This window comes from Brachycentrus maculatus, unplaced genomic scaffold (genome assembly GCF_059751285.1).
Source record: "Brachycentrus maculatus isolate JH-2025_06_01 unplaced genomic scaffold, ASM5975128v1 h1tg000234l, whole genome shotgun sequence".
Classification (NCBI taxonomy): Eukaryota; Metazoa; Arthropoda; class Insecta; order Trichoptera; family Brachycentridae; genus Brachycentrus; species Brachycentrus maculatus.
Genome location: NW_028280985.1, coordinates 544,043 through 561,331, shown reverse-complemented (window position 1 = coordinate 561,331; position 17,289 = coordinate 544,043). Strand labels below are relative to the sequence as shown.

The 17,289-nt window shown below is 34.2% G+C and overlaps 1 protein-coding gene across 2 annotated transcripts in view; it reads right to left on the bottom strand.

Annotated features, from left to right (window-relative positions):
* The window catches only part of LOC148306654 (influenza virus NS1A-binding protein homolog), a 90,401-nt gene that overhangs the window by 45,092 nt on the left and 28,020 nt on the right, over positions 1 to 17,289 (bottom strand). The window contains exon 2 of one of the 2 annotated variants that reach the window (XM_088264605.1): positions 8,524 to 9,301. The exons of the other annotated variant lie outside the window; for it this stretch is intronic. Coding sequence (XP_088120731.1) covers positions 8,524 to 8,536 — 13 coding nt within the window. The 5' untranslated portion in view covers positions 8,537 to 9,301. The remainder of the gene's footprint in view (positions 1 to 8,523; positions 9,302 to 17,289) is intronic. 2 annotated transcript variants of the gene reach the window in all.

Sequence of the window (17,289 nt, the reverse complement as noted above, 5' to 3'; positions counted from 1 at the left end):
ATCCCTTGTTCAGCCTTTCATTCCTTTCATAAGAATTCTGTAATTCAATCGTTTTCCATACATTCGTCTGAGGGAGATCATTTCTATAAAATACAAGTAAGTATATACAATATGTACTACAAAACTGTTTTGTCATTTGAAACGCATCACTTTAAGTATATAAAATCGCGATGGTTGAACACTGCGTACAAAAATGGCACATACGTGCACGGAAATTTGACATTTTGTTGTCATTTATATACTTATGCGGAAAATAGACCCCGTTTAGCGCATTATTTTGCTGTCACTAAATCTGTACCCGTACTAAGCGGGGTATAACTGTACCCATAAGACTTATTAATGTACGAGGCTCGAGTACAAAGTACAGATAAAACGCAATACAGCCGTTGTCTTTGTTCGTACTGATGTTCAGCTCTATCGCTGTTTATCCATCGTTTATGATACATGACAATCCATATTATATCGCGATTTATCGATAGGTTTGTTCTACTGCGTTTTGTCGATAATTCACCCTTTAAAAACAGGAAAATGAAGTTTTGTTCAGTGAAATTATATAACAATTTTTTTTTCGTCTCGTCATGTCCAAACAATAACGTACAGAGAATGGCACCGGGCTGATAAAGCGTTATCTTGTTGGTCAATTATATCACACTGTAGTTGTCGGTCCATGGCTCCAAATATTTTATTTCCGATATCTCTTGTATTCTTTCCCTTTTTAATAACCTAAAATAAAATGTTGGTGTTAATATGATGTGTTATTATATTATGTTGTGAAATGTAAAAACAGAAGAAAATATTAAAAATCATAATTAATGTGATTTTTATACATTAAAAAAAATCCATATTGTAAAAATAAAACTCACCACTTTTGAGTTTATTCGTGTGAACACGACTATTTTCAAGAACTACAGATGTTCTCATCAACGGGCAAAAATACAAACTGATTTTTTGAGTTCGTATTTTTACCTGTTGATGAGAACACCTGTAGTTCACGAAATTAGTCATGTTTACATTAATAAACTCAAAAATATGTCTCATACAATTGTTTTTTTTTTAAAAATATTTTCATACTAAAAAAGTGATCTTATAGGGTTTATTTTTATTTTTTTTACTCAAAAGTGGTTTTATACAAGTGTTTTATTTTTGTATTCAAATGTAAATTTTACTATGACGTCAGCGGGCTCACTAAAGGTTCAATTTGTTCAAAAGTCTAAACAATGTCGATATGTAAACAGCATGACGTGAAAAACATTAAACGTATCACCATTTGATTGAAAGTAACAAAACTGTTGGCTATTTGTGGCAAAATTGTGGGATCGTCGAAATCGAGATAGTGAAGGTATATTTAACCCTTAGCAATCGAGTGCCGCCATAGAGGCGGCATGCCTACTTTGCCGTATTTCTCGAGTGCCGACTAAGAGGTCCAATTTATTGTTTTTTTTTACTTTTCAATATAATTTAAAGATAATCATATGAGTATAATCAAAAAGCAATAAGTTATGGAATTAAAATTATTTTTAATTAAAGTTTTCCCTGGTTAATACCGCTATTTCTTAAAATGTTCCCTGATTCTTGTTTTGAATTTTCTGGAAGGGGAACATGAATTTTGTTTGAGATATAATAATTTTTCGGAATTTGCTAACCATTTAATAGATAATGATCACAAATTTAACCACAATAATGTAGAAATCCTAAAAATAATTAATACGAAAAGCTATAAACTGCAACATTTTGAAACAATAGAAATTCATAAATATATAAATAACAATAAACCATAATTAACATTATGACAATGACTTAAGCTTACCCCCTATTGTCTGTGTTCCCATTGATAAGTAATAAAAAAAAATTAAATACATAAATAAAAATAAGAAACAGCTCCTACCCCCTCTTCAACCTTCAACGTCCCAAGGACCCAACTCTAAAATTTAGAATAAGCTTCACATACGGTGTTTGAAAATGATACGGAATGCATCGAAACACGTGTCACAGTAGATTTTAAGAAATAGTGGTATTTACTAAGTAAAACATTAATTTAAAAAAATATAAATTTTAGATTTGTGTCCTCGGGACGTTGAAAATTGCGAGGGGACAAGAGCTGTTTCTTATTTTAAGTGGTATTTACAAAGTGAAACTTGAACTAAAAACGGATAGGTATTACCGCAAAGTGACTGCCGAATCAATTAATGAATTTGATCAAGTTGGCAGTGTGCACACACCAAAAAACATTTTAATGTAAAGGGTTTAAATCTTAATAAACATGATTACGAAACGTTTTAAGGGGGTACTCATTCAAACATTCAATTCAGTAAGTGACCTGATGCGCGATAATAGGCCAGACGTGTCTCGGCGCACAATATTTTTTTTTTAGAAAAGATCATATGTTTATATTAAAAATATATATTTATCATTTTTTCTAAACTCTCAACCTTTCAATAGCGAGTGTTTTTGCCTACAATTTTCACTCGATGAATTACATGAAATTATAGTAACTTTAAACATAAAGAGTAAATGCACTCACGAGTAGGCATAGGCTACAAAACTTAAAAAGTTGAAGCCTGAGTAGGGTCATGCTAAGCGGTTTTGCATAAGCCGTAGCTAGATTTCAGAGTCACTTGGACGTTGGGTAATTAAAAAAAAAACCCTTTCAATAACTCCTTTCATTTCAAAACCATGTATCCATTTATTTCGAGGAAAAACTTATTTTTTTCAATACAAAAACGATATTTTAAGCAAAAAATCAATTACGTTAAATGTATCCTGGGTTAAAAGACATTTAAGTTGCGAGCTATCGAAAATCTCTGTGTCTGATTTAGATACTCTAATAAAATATTCGCCAATAAAAATATCAAAAGCATACATTGTGTCCTCTGATAAAAAAAAACACAAGAAATCATTTTTTTCATGATAAGAACATAATATTTTATGATAATGAGTTTTTAGTACCATGGATTCAGAGAAAATAACAGCCGAATAAAAAACCTAAGTAGGGTCTTTAAAAAGCCCAAATATATGTATATTACAAAAGATTTGGGGGAAACGATAAATTCCATATTACGCAGTAAGAACGTAGAAAATGAATACATTATTTCGCTCACTCCTTTCAACAACGTCAAATATCAAAAAACTTGATTTTTCAGGAGATCGTTTTTAAAGTTTAAAAATATAGTGAAATGTATTGAAAATAAATATCAAGCCACTTATTGAACTTTTTACTGTGCAATAGATGTTTTTAGGTAAAACCTGAATGTTTTTTCTCAATTTGAAAAATATTAAGTAAGTATATTTAAAAAAAATACATTTTCTTAAAAATGCAAAAACAACACTTTCTGCCCTGTAGCGGGAAAAATGTTAAGTTTGAAATATGCCGCTTTTGTTGAGATATAGTACATTTTCTGGGCATTACGAAAACATGTATGTACAACTGAAAATTGACGATTTTTTTATTATATGGCGTTGTCGAAATAAGTGAGCGATTTATTAATAATAGACAATTTAATGTTAAATCAAACAAAAGAAAGAATGACGTCACGAACCTCTGGAGATATCTCTTGCCTTAAGGTTGCGTTACAGTGGAAAGGTCTAGAACCGCAACAATACGCATTCGCCAAAATTGATTATAAATAGAACCCCTTGTGAATGTTATTGGATTTCTCTTTTACAGTATCTACTCAATGAATTAGGGCCACGCAGAATTTCGCGCAATTTCTCAATTCAAACAGGAATAACTCAGAGAAAACCTTGAATAAAACAACATTGAATTTTATTTACACATGAACACTTTATTACGCTTAAATTATGCATATATTTTCATATAAATATAGTTAGTATTTAGTATTCTCACCTTTGGCAGAAATAACTGCCTCAATTCTTTTTGGCATACTTAAAATGCACTGTTTTATCATGTTTTTTGTTTCTTCGTCTTCTGACCAAATTTTTTGCATATTTTTTTTTAGACAGTCTACTGTCGGATTTGGAAATGAGTATACCTTATTTTTTAACATGCTCCATACGTTTTCTATAGGATTAAGGTCCGGAGAATTTCCATGCCAGGGGAGCAAAGGCAGATTTTTGTTAGACAAAAATTTTATTATTGATTTAGCCCGGTGGCAAGGTGGCCCATCCTGCATGAAGGTGTATGGACCTTCTGTTGGGTCGAGTGTATGGTAGAAGGGCAATAAAATTCGTTCGAGGACCTGCTTATAGGAATTTTGGTTCATTGTTCCTTCCTCGAAAAACAACGGCCCAGGTAAATTGTTAATAATACATGGCCATATCATTGTTGCAGGGGGGTGTTTGATAACTTTTACCACACAGGCCTCATTGTTACGTTCCATTGGTGTTCTCCTGACGAATCGACGGCTCTCTGTCACGGCTTCTAACCGGCACTCATCACTAAAGATGACCTGAAAAATAATGAAAATTTAAGTTTAATTCAAATATATAAGTTTATTTACTAAAATGATATGTTGAAAATTCAATTTAAATAAATACCTTTTTCCAATCATCTACCGAGTAATTTCGATGTAGCCTGGCCCATTTTAATCGATCCGCTTTCATTCGTGGTGTCAATTTTGGTACTTTTACAGGGCGCCTGCATTTCAGATTTACTTCGTAAAGACGTCGCCTCAGTGTTGATACCGATATATTTATACCCTCTTCTTCCAATTTTATTTTTAATGTTTTTGCTGATGCACTACGGTTTTCTAAGGCACTTTGAACGATTTTTCGATCAGTCCTCGGCGTTGTTTTTCTAATCCTACGACAGTTCTTTCGCCGATTGCTGGTGGCGGGTGACTGATTTTTTATTGATTTTGAAATTCTGTCCACTGTTTGACGAGAAACGTTTTCTTTTTTTGAAATTTCTCTATTAGATAGTATTCCTAATTTCAGTAGCACTATAACACTAGACTTTTTTTCCTCAGAAATGTCTTTACTTTTTCCCATTTTGTCCTTTTCAAAAAAAACACTTGTGTTTACAAAAAAAATTTATACTTTATGAACTAAAATTAAAAATTAAGTTTTTTTCACAAGACACGATAACTATATAACCCCTCTGAACAAAACAACAACCAGAACTCAAGAAACTTCACTAATAAATGAGATAGGACTATTTTTTTAACTTTCAACTATCTGTCTACCTGTGCTAATTAGGGACCTTTCTCAGAAAAAGGGTTTGAAATTTTGTAAAGGCTTAAATAATCCAGGTATATTTTACATATTATTGAAGGTAATATACATGATATTAGATGTGAATAGAAAACTTAAAGTATTTATGTAAAATAAATATAATAATCCAAAAGATTTCAGAGTATTCAAAAAAATAATGGGTGGCCCTAATTCATTGAGTAGATACTGTATATGTATATCAATGTATGTTTTAAAGCAGTGTTCCGCAAACTTTTTCTATTCAAGTTACACCTACCAAATTAAGAAATTTCAGAGGTGCATATTTACCATATTAAGGTGGAGACTGACCGGAGTATTTCGTCGTAACATCGCTCGCGGCGAGCATCAGCGAGCATCCGAAACTGGATGTAGAGCTCCGCTCGCTGTACTGACTGCCTGAATGCTCGCATCGTAACGTTACGAAGAAATGTTCCAGTCAGTCTCCACTTTTATGGTAAAATATTTAACATATTGTGTTTAATGCCAAATGTGAGCCTACTTGACTGAGCACGGGCAATAAAAATTTGGAGCAATTGTGTAGTTTTCACAAAACTAGACTTTTTTCCGCGGCACACCAACTAATCAGCACGGTACACCAGTGTGCCGCGGCACACACTTCGCGGAACAATGTTATAAAGAGTGTGTTCAATCAGCGAGGTGGAATCTTTTGAAAGTCATACGACTAAATGAGGGTTAAAGATATTGGACATGATGTGGTGATTTTTTCACTCTAATATTTATTCAATTATACCCCGGACTGGTACCTGAAGCGCAGGGCTGATCGATCACCTTGACAGCCTTCATGTTGTGTTAACGATCAAAATAACAATGCGTGAATATGATGCAGTGCCCTATGCACCATCGGATGCGGATGAGCGTTTGAAGAAGATAGTTTATAAAACCATATGGTATAAGTCATAAGAGACTTCCAGTTTTTTTATGTCCAATTTACACAAGCTTTTATGAGTACGGGTATGCGATATCAAGTGGTAAAATAATAATCTCTTCTCCGCCTCCATAGTGCAATGGTTAGCCGATTTGAATATCATGCAGTAGATCCCGGGTTCGATTCACGGGGGGTCAAAATAAACGAATGTAAAATTACTTTTAGATCATGTATAAAAATTGAGAAACCACACATCATTATATTGTAGGTGAGCGCTTACATTTCATCTTTTTTCATCGGAAAGATTTAAAATATTTTAATGATTTACATGCTGTCGCGATTAATACGTTACGCGCGCGAAATACGCCCGCGCTAACCGACCCAGCATAAGATGCGATAATTAGTTATGAAGCTTGTCAAAAGTGCTCCGCGAGCAATCTTGATACTAATTGAAAGATAATGCGTAAACCGCGTGATCGCTATCACCGTGATTATGATAGTAAAAGTGTCTGCACGATAGCGATAAGAGACGAAGAAAGGAAACCAATTGATAAAACTAATCACCTTCAAGTACCTCTTGTTCTTCTGACCCTAACCTGCACGCAGTGGTGTTTAGAGCACTACATTAGATCGATGCAGTATAAAACCCCGAGGGAAAAGTTGTTCAAAATACATATTATATGTTCTTAATGAATATTTTTTCTTCTTCAAACCCTTATCCGCACCCCAGTGGTGCATAGGGCACTGCATATAAACGCAGTGTTATCTTGATCGTTAACACATGAAGGAAAGGTGATCAGCCCTCCGCTTCAGGTACCAGTCCAGGGTGATATCGAATAAATATTAGAGTGAAAAAAATCACTTATATTTATTTGACCCCCCCCTGGGAATCGAACCCGGGACCTCCAGAATGGTAGCCGAGCGTGCTGACCATTACACTATGGAGGCGGACAAAGTGTTTTTCTAGTGATTTTAAATCAAAGTTATATTTTAATCATAAAATTGAAAATCACAAAGATATTACATCAAATAATATATTACATAAAATAATAATGTTTTTTTTTATTTCTTTAACTATTTTTTACACTCAATATACATTATAAATCGTGTATTTAACATTGGTTTCTCCTTTTGGTATGTCCACGTGTTGATATCATTGCGTTACATAAAAAAATTCTCACAATTTCTCTATTAATTTTTGTTATAGGAGGATCAGAGGTACGTTTCGTTTGTAATAACAAAAAAAATGGCTGTATGCAAAGTTAGGAAACAACCTGATAAAATTGACCTTTTTTGAGTCGGAATCGTGGAGTCGTGTTGTTGGTAAATATTGGAATCGGAGTCAGAGTCGGAGTCGTGTTTTTTTTCCGACTCCACAACCCTTGTCACAACTGTCGTCAATAAAAAGCAATTTAGTTGGCAAGGCCATGTACTCCGCATGCCTCCAGAGAGCCTCAATAAAGGTTGCCTCCTTTACAAGGCACCAGGTTCGCGCCGCCCAGGACGACCACTGCTGACAATTCGTCGGCAGCTCTCGTCTGAACTTCGGGACGCGGACCTGACTTGGGAGGATGCAAGGGAGCTGGCTGCCGACGGAAAAGCTTGGAGAGTTTGTTGACTCCGTATGCTCCACATAAGGAGCGGATATGTTTAAAAAAACGATATATGCAGGAGTCACAAAAAATTGAATAGTGTGGTTGTCAATCATGTGCAAAATGGTGTATATTGCACGCGTGGAAAGTGATCACTTAACAAGCATACCAAAAGCCCTGTAAATACTTCCATACCCTTCTTCATTTATGTTTAGATGTGTCGGGTTGTGGTCCTGTGGTTAGTGTCGCGGACTCTTAAGTCTCTCGGTTCGAACCCACTCTACCACAATTTGATACCTATTTATAATAATGAGCAGCCTAGGCTCACAGAAATAGTATGAAATTGATATATTTGTGTTAATGATAAAAACACAAATATTTCTCTTTTAATTAAAAAAAATGTAAAAATAACTCCCAAGATGGAGAAATCCAGATTTGTCAAATACATGGAATATTTTTCTTTTTCTATGTGATATATTTATTTAAACTTCATGTACAGAAAATAAAAACATAAGTACATTGGCGGGCTTATTGCTAAAAAGCAATACCTTTCAACCAACCAAAAACAGACTAGTGATACTGGTCAAAACGTTTGATACCATATACTTATGGCTGTTTGCAATCAGAGGGTAGATAGTACTTGAACATTTAAAAAAACATAAAATACAAATTGATGATAATAAGGAAGGCAAAGGATCTTCATCTATGAGACGTTAAAAATGTAAAATATTATATTTACTAGCATTGTGTCTTGCTTGTACCATTTTTTCTTACTTTTCTGTTACTGTCCCCTTGCAAAAGCCACTGGTATTGTATAAATAAATAAAAACAAATTGTAAAGCATTCTTCAGGTGGAAATAACACGAGATTACTTACCGTACGGCATCATGTTGGCTTCGGCAAAGTCCAGGCGGATGTCAAGTTCCTCGGCTGGTACCGGACTAATTTAAACCCTAATTCGAATCACTGAGATGTCTCGCAAAATAGTTAAATATAGCTGAATAACCATCGGCGCATCACACTCAGTCAACAGAACACTCGGAGTCTTACGACATCAATCATATCCCGAGAGTTCCGCGAGCTTCTGCGCTGTACCGGCTTCACTCGATGCGAATTCAATTCGTCTGTTGGCTCTAGATACACCAGAACAGTCAGTTCCAACGTTCACAACTTATGGCATTTACCAAGTCTTATACGTGTGAGTATAAGTCCGATAAGTCGTTGTACTTTGTATCTTTGCTTTGGTCACACAGCTTTGTGAGCTTCACCAGCTCGGGTATCTATTGCTCCACCGTCATCTCTCCAGCTCCCTCCTGACTTTTCTTTAGCCCTGGTAGCCGTGACCCCTTCGCGAGGCAAGATGGCGGCTCTCACCCCACGTGTTAACTCGCCTCTCTGGCTTCTAGGGACTTCGACAGAGGGCACGGGGGCACCGCTGACCCCTTCCTCGCCGGCGACCTCTCGTGCGGTAGGCCTTCGAGCCTCCTCGGCCTTCCAATACCCCTCATCTCTCGGGCGGCCAGGGTCTGAGAGAACCTCCTTCACCTTCGAACCAAAACCTTCAGATAGATCTCAAAACGAGCGTCTTTAAACCAATTTTTCTTAAACTGGCTTTATACCGGCATACGATTTTTTATTCACTCCAGATAGCGTACTGAAAAGAGGAATAAAATATGATTTTTTTTCTTGAACGTTTTTCGCAGATACTTTGAGGCACATTATATAAAATTTATAAAATAACCACTTGATTTTTAACCACTTTTCATTGGTATTTTTCTCCAAGCGGTTTCCACAAGAACCTTGTCATCCTCAGTACATGTTTAACCCTGATGATGACAAGATTCTTGTCGAAACCATTTGGAGAAAAGTACCAATAAAAAGTGGTTAAAACCGAAATAATATTATTTTATAAATAAAAAAAGATGTATTTGAATATTCTACATCAACCCATTTGAAAGCATAAACATTATACTTATTTTAGTGTCTTTAACATACTAATACAGGGTGTCCGGTGGTAGAATTGGGATTTCAAATTTTAATAAAAAATAAACTGCAAAAGATATACATTTATTTTATTAATTTTATTAATTATAACAAGGAAGATAAGTGCGGACTTCATTTCTTAAAAATTATTTTGTCTAAATGCAGACCGTCACGTCGGAAACACTCTTGGAATCTGGCCTCAGTATTCTGTGCCACTTGCTTTAGAAGTGACGTCGGGATGCCATTAACTTCGCAAAAGATATTTTCTTTCAATTGAAATTACTTTAAATTGAAAAGCTCATTTGAGGTGATTTTTTACGAAAACGACGCTACAAAAAAATATTCAGCAAATAAATTAAACAAAAAATTACAATCCTGATCATCAACTCCATTTCTAGGATGCTAAGGTTGTATAATAATTTAGAAAACACTCATAATGTCACCATCGACATTTTTAATGATGGCACGGAGAAATACAAGAGGTCTTTTACCAGATTGGTGAAATCAATTTCAAATTGATTTCACCAATCTGGTGGAGACTTGAATTTTGTACCTTTTGTAGCGTAGTTTAATTTCACTTTTAATTTTTACTTCTAATTTTTATTTTATTATTTTTTATTCAAATGCATGTCCGCCTCCGTAGTGTAATGGTCAGCACGCTCGGCTACCGTTCTGGAGGTCCCGGGTTCGATTCCCAAGGGGGGTAAAATAAATATAAGTGATTTTTTCACTGTGTTATTTATTTTTAATATTACCATGGACTGGTACCTGAAGCGGAGGGCTGATCACCTTTCCTTCATGTGTAAACGATTAAGATAACACTGCGTTAATATGACACAGTGCCCTATGCACCATTGGGGTGCGGATAAGGGTTTTATTATTATTATTTTTTATTCATTACTTTTAATTGTTATTACCCTTTTTTACAACCAAATTTCTATTCTTTATACAGTATATGTATTTAACCTGCACTTTAATTGTTTCTGCAAGCTTGTTGTGTTCTCATCTAATTGATAAAAAACATTAAAACAATTTGTATGGCTTTGTATTTCATTTATTGTAATACGTTTTTGATTGTTTGTGAACCACAAATAAATAAATAAAATAAATTATTATCGTCTACAAGTACCACTACGAACGAGATATAACTTATCAATAGCCAAAACAGAGCAACGTGCGAACACCCACACACTCGGAATGAAAAACAATTTCTGATTCAGTAATAATTTAACATGTAAACAAATCTATTAACCTTGCCATGTAACTGTCAATATTTTGTAAACAAGACATACCCCACTATCTGCGAATAAATTACGTATTCACTATTGCACCGACCACTGATTATTATTCCACCGAGTACAAACAAATTATGAAAGTAGTCTAGCCATCGCCACTTTTATATTAAAAGATAACAATACGAAATTTAGAGAGAGAGATAATGATAAGTAATCAATTATTTATACTGATGGTGTAGAGGGGGAACGGATGTCTTGAGGTTATGTAGAGTGCTGTGATAGAGGTTTTCACGTTAAATAGGACGTTTTATAAATCGAATTGGACGTCTCACCAAGCAAATGGGACGTTTGACAAATCAAATTGGATGTTACATTGTATTTTATAAAATAGTAAGAATTTTGACAAACATATTAAAAGTAGTATTGAAAATCTTAATTTATAAAAAAAGCAGAAAAAGAAGCAGAGGACGACCGAGGAAAACTTGGCACAATCAGGTATGTCAAATACTTGAAAGCGGCCGGGTCAGGAGTCGTTATAATCGTCGGGTATGTATGAGGAGATGCATGAACGTAGAAGAGGCAAAGAATGTTAGTAAAGACAGAGTGGCGTGGCGTTCGATTCTCTCTGCCTACCCCTACGGGGAAGCGGCGTGATGGTTAGTAAGTTAGTTAGTTAATTTCTTGAATGTTTTATGCAGATACTATGATATAGATATGAGTATTTCAATGTTTTAGAATTAAGTACATAAACCCTGATGATGACAAGGTTCTTGTCAAAACCAGTTGGATAAAGTGTACCAATAAAAAGTGGTTAAAACAAAGTTGTTTAATTTTATAAAGTTAATATGTTAAATATTAAAATATAATATAATGATTTTTTGAGTCTACTAAATTGTATTTTATGTTGACACGATTGTTACAAAATTTATTTATGGTACATGTGTTTTTTAACAACAAAATACAATTTAGTAGACTTAAAAAATCAGTTTTTGATCTCAACATTTCATATTTAAATTGAAATTGATTTCTACAAATTAAGTGCCAAACCTATAAATAAATTGAAAATCTTGTCTGAAAACTTCAGTACACATCGCGCGCACAGACTATGACAGCGCGCCTCGCAGGCTTGCCAACTCGACGACATATTAATAATAAAAGATGTGGGGAGGTATTTATTAACACTGATGGTATATGTAGAACGAATATGAAAGTATTTTTAATTTTTTTTTTTAAATTAAATATAATATAACGTCAAATTTATTTTTTTAACGTCCAATTTGATTTGTTAAACCCTCAATTTGATTTGTAATGCGTCCAATTAGGTTGGTAAAACGTTGTTATGATCAGAATATACAGTGTTTGCATGAGATTAAGGAAGAAATGATAGCCATAATAAAGAGTTAATTTCTAAGGAAAAATAACGCATTACTAAAAAATCCAACCGGTATACCATACAGCGTCGCACAGCATAGAAGTGCGACAGAGGATAGAAAAATCATGACGGGTAGAACACATTGTATAGGTACCCTTTGTCATTCAGATAACCTGAAAAACTAGTTTCATTTTCAATGACACCATGTTTCATCCATAAGCGACGACTGTCGCGACAAATATGCACAACTAACGAATCGCTGCCGCTGTCTGCATCCATCAACAGCAATTAACGATTACACCCACAGCAGTCATTATTTACAAAATAAATTAGCTAAGAGGAAAATTTAGCATGATCTATAAAACCATGGTACTGGATCTTATCTTGGTCTATATATTCTATCTCGATGTTATGCAGCCTAAGCTCTGAGCACTGCTCACTGCCTGTACATCTCTACAAGATAAAATGCGTTACATCACCATACTGCGAATGTGGACAAGATATAGGGGATGCTAACTATACGTTCTTTCAGTGTTCGCTCACAACAGATAAGGAGAACTTTCTAAATCCTTAACACAAGCAGGAATCCAACTCCCCGCCCAAATATCCACCCTTCTTTCTGAACCTAATTCTAGAATTGCGGGCATAATTTCTAAAATGACAAAGCTAAACGCATTTAAAGCATGATTTTTTTTGTTGCTTGTAAATAAACATAAGACTTGATACTGGCAGAAACATCCTTTCACTGGGTGACTGCCAAATGAAAAAAAAGTATTCCAAATACGTGAAACTCCTGACCACGAGCCAGAAGATTCGGTGGGTATGTTTAAGGGAATACACGTGTGTTTGAGAAGACGCACGCATGTTTGAGAAGATGCATCCATGTTTGAGTACGTATACGTTTGAAGATATGGACGTAGGTTTGAGGAGATGCACATATGTTTGGGAAGATGCACGTTTGTTTGAGGAGATGCACGTTTGTTTGAGGAGATGCATGTTTCCTAAATATACACATCGACATTCAGTATTAAAAATGATTTTTTATTGAACCATGACTGAACTTACCAAAACGATACTTATCGAGCGATCGTTCGCAATCGAGGCTTAGTCAACGAGAACCAAAAAAATATTATGTAGCTGATTTTACTATCTCGGTTATCAGGATCATAACAAACCCCACGGATCTCGTAATTAAAACAAATCGCCAATACCACTACCTGCATGATAACACGCCTGGTACAAGCATGGCAGATCGTATGATAAACACGGCAAATAATAATTAATTAGCACGCTTAAAGGATTATTCTGATAGCACGTTTTACTGCATTGACTCGTGTTAATTGAGTGCGCCGGTGTCGTGTGCATTAAAGTAGGCACCCGCTTAGCGGACTGTCCAAACTGACATCCAAGTGCCACGGTATAAATAACATTATCAAAAAATATGGCTAATAAAATGTCAATCACTGTAAATACCCGGCGATCACTAGATAAGGGAATATTTTCCATTTTATAGTGTGAGTACCTATCTATTTTAATCATACATAATTTTATCATAAATCCCATATCACTTCATGCTGGAATTATTATATATTTTTTTTACCACTATTTAGTAGTTAATAGTGGTATTTGCTAAGTAAAACATTTTTTTTATTATTTATTGTTCAGGCATTTACTTTGTGGTAAGACATGACGATATTATAAAAGAAAACACTTGAAGAAGACAAATTTACTTATGTATTACGTATTTCTAGATAATATGTAATATTTCACCTAAAAAAATCACCTAATTCAAAATGGCAGCCTTCAAAAGGAACTGTGAGTGCGATTAGGATTCGCAGGGTCCGCATTTAACAGTATGAAGGCTGTCTGGAGATCGGATTTAAACTCGGTGAAGACCAAATGCCGTCTATACAATGCCTGCATTGCTCCTGTTCTTTTATACGGCTGTGAAACATGGCACTTACAAGGGCCCAAAGCAGCCGTGTACTGAGCTTTGAGAATAGGTATCTGCAAAGAATTTGAGGCGTGCGGTGGTTTGACTTTGTGAGAAATGAAGAGATGAGGCGTAGGACGCAGCAAATCTTGATCACAACAGTCGTCAAGAAAAGGCGATTCAGTTGACTTGGCCATGTACTCCACATGCCTCCTGAGAGCCTTAATCAAGCTTGCCTCTTTTACAAGGCATCAGGTTCGCGCCGCCCAGGACGACCGCTGCTGACAATTCGTCGGCAGTTCTCGTCAGAACGGGACGCGGATCTGACTTGGGAGGATGCAAGGGAGCTGGCAGCCGACAGAAAAGCCTGGAGACAGTTTGTGGACTCCATATGGAGCGGATATGGTTTAATAATATAATAATATTTCACAGTTTGATACAAAAATCGTGCGCTGAAATAAATATCAACGGAGAAATAGCAAAGAATAGCACCCAATCGGGAAAGCGAAAAAGTAACTGGTAGCCATTACTCACATGTCGCGTAAAGTGATCAAGGATACGTGTGGTGCTATATTGGCACTCGACGCTAAAGAGTTAAGAGTTCCAGATAAGAAGGGCCAATCATCGGTGATAACTTTTATACTTTTATCACCGCTTGTTCTTCGAGAGAGTTCATGGTCTGCGTCTACAGCGAGCGATATTCTTGATTAAAACGCGTACTATACCATATATTTACGGCCTACTAATAAGATACTGTAATAATGTGTGATTAAGACGAGATGCCCCAGTTTCAGAGCTATACATACGGATTGATAAGCACGTAATATGTCGAGAAAATATACAGAGCAAATAAAAACGGTTTTAAAAGAAAATAAATGCATTTTTCAAACTAATCAAGTATCACGCCGCTTCCCCTCAAGGTAGGAAGAGAGAAAAGGACGCCACACCATTCTGCCTTAGCAAACATTCTTCGCCTCTTCCACATTCATGCATCTCTTCATACATATCCGCCGATTATTTCAAATCCTGAACGGGCGCTTTCAAGTATTTGACAAACCTGATTGTGTCAAGTTTTCCTCGGTCTTTCTTTGCTTCTATTTCCAAGTACATTTGCCTCATAAATAAATAATTCCAAAACTTCTTCATTCTTTTTTCATCTACGTCGAGACATCAATAAAAAATAAACAAATTGAGCGCCTGAAAAAATTGAGAGGTATAATTTGTAAAGTACATAATGCTGTTAAAAATATTTCCCTATCAGGTATAGTTTCTTTTAAGTTTTTATTTTTAAATATTAAAACACATTTATTTTACTTTATCTCGGATTCAATCATGACAGCTTTATAATTTTTTAAAACAGCGAGCGCAATATGTAGGATTTCCTACAGACATATCGCTCACTCCTTTCAAGAACGTCATAAATCAAAAATCGACAATTTTCAGTTGCGCATGTTTTCGGAATGCCCGGAAAATGTACTATATCCCAGCGAAAGAGGCATATTCGTAACTTAATATTTCCCGCTACAGGGCAGAAAGTGTTGTTATTTGTAGAAAAATTTAAAACAAATAAAAAATGAAACCAGATTAAAGAGATGGAATAAAACCCCAATCCACAAAAACCTGATTTATGTAAATCACTCTCGAATAGGTATACAAAAGCACATATCGCTCACTCCTTTCAACAACGTCATATATCAAAAATCGTCAATTTTCAGAATGCCCAGAAAATGTACTATATCCTAGCAAAAGCGGCATATATGTAACTTAAAAAAGTAGAAAAGGTATGGTTTTATTATTTTTTTTAAAAATATTTAATATTTTACAAATGGAGAAAAAACATTCAGGTTTTACTAAAAAAGATCAGTTACACAGTGAAAAAAGTGGCTTGATATTTATTTTTAATACATTTTATTATATTTTTAAACTTTTCACCTATTTTTATATGTAAAAAGATATTGCACAGTAAAAAGTTCAATAAGTGGCTTGATATTTATTTTCAATACATTTTATTATATTTTTAAACATTAAAAACGATCTCCTGAAAAAGTTTTTTGATATATGACGTTGTTGAAAGGAGTGAGCGATATATATTTTTAACGCAATACCTACCGGAAATTCAAATTGCTTTGCGAAAGCTCTTGTCCCTCGACAAAGGAGATTTATAAAAAAGCGAGTGCCTTTGTGGATTACACGCTTTACAATAAATTAATGTTGCTTTGAAATGGGAATTAAGTTCTATTTATACACACATATAAATAAATAAATAAATATATATATATATATATATATATATATATATATATATATATATATATATATATATATATATATATATATATATATATATATATATATATATATATATATATATATATATATATATATATATATATATATATATATATATATATATATATATATATATATATATATATATATATATATATATATATATATATATATATATATATATATGTATATATATATATATATATATATACATATATATATATTTATATATATATTTATATATATATATATATATATATATATATATAATATATATATATATATATATATATATATATATATATATATTTATATATATTATATATATATATATATATATATATATATATATATATATATATATATATATATATATATATATGTTTATTTATTTATTATTCCGACTCCGGACCTGAGTTCGCCCAAGTATCTGAAATATAATACTTGATCACGCGAAGATTTCCTCGGTCTTCCTCTGCTTCTATTACCGACCACATCCACCTCAAAAAATTGTTTTACTGTTATTTCTTCACTCATTAGATTCACGTGCCCAAACCATCGCAACACACAACCTTGCATTCTTTCCTTCTAACCACCATTAGAACATCTATCAATCATCGTTTCGCCGCACTGAGAGATCACATTTCGACTGCATTCAGTCTACTATCAACGATATACAGTAGTTAAATTGACATTTTGAAATGTGGCTTTCCATCCTCTCTGCCTACACCTGCGGTGAAACGGCGTGATGGTAGTAGTAGACATTTTGAAATCGCATATAATACATATTTCTTAGAATTTCATTTCTTACGAAAATTAATCAACGTTTT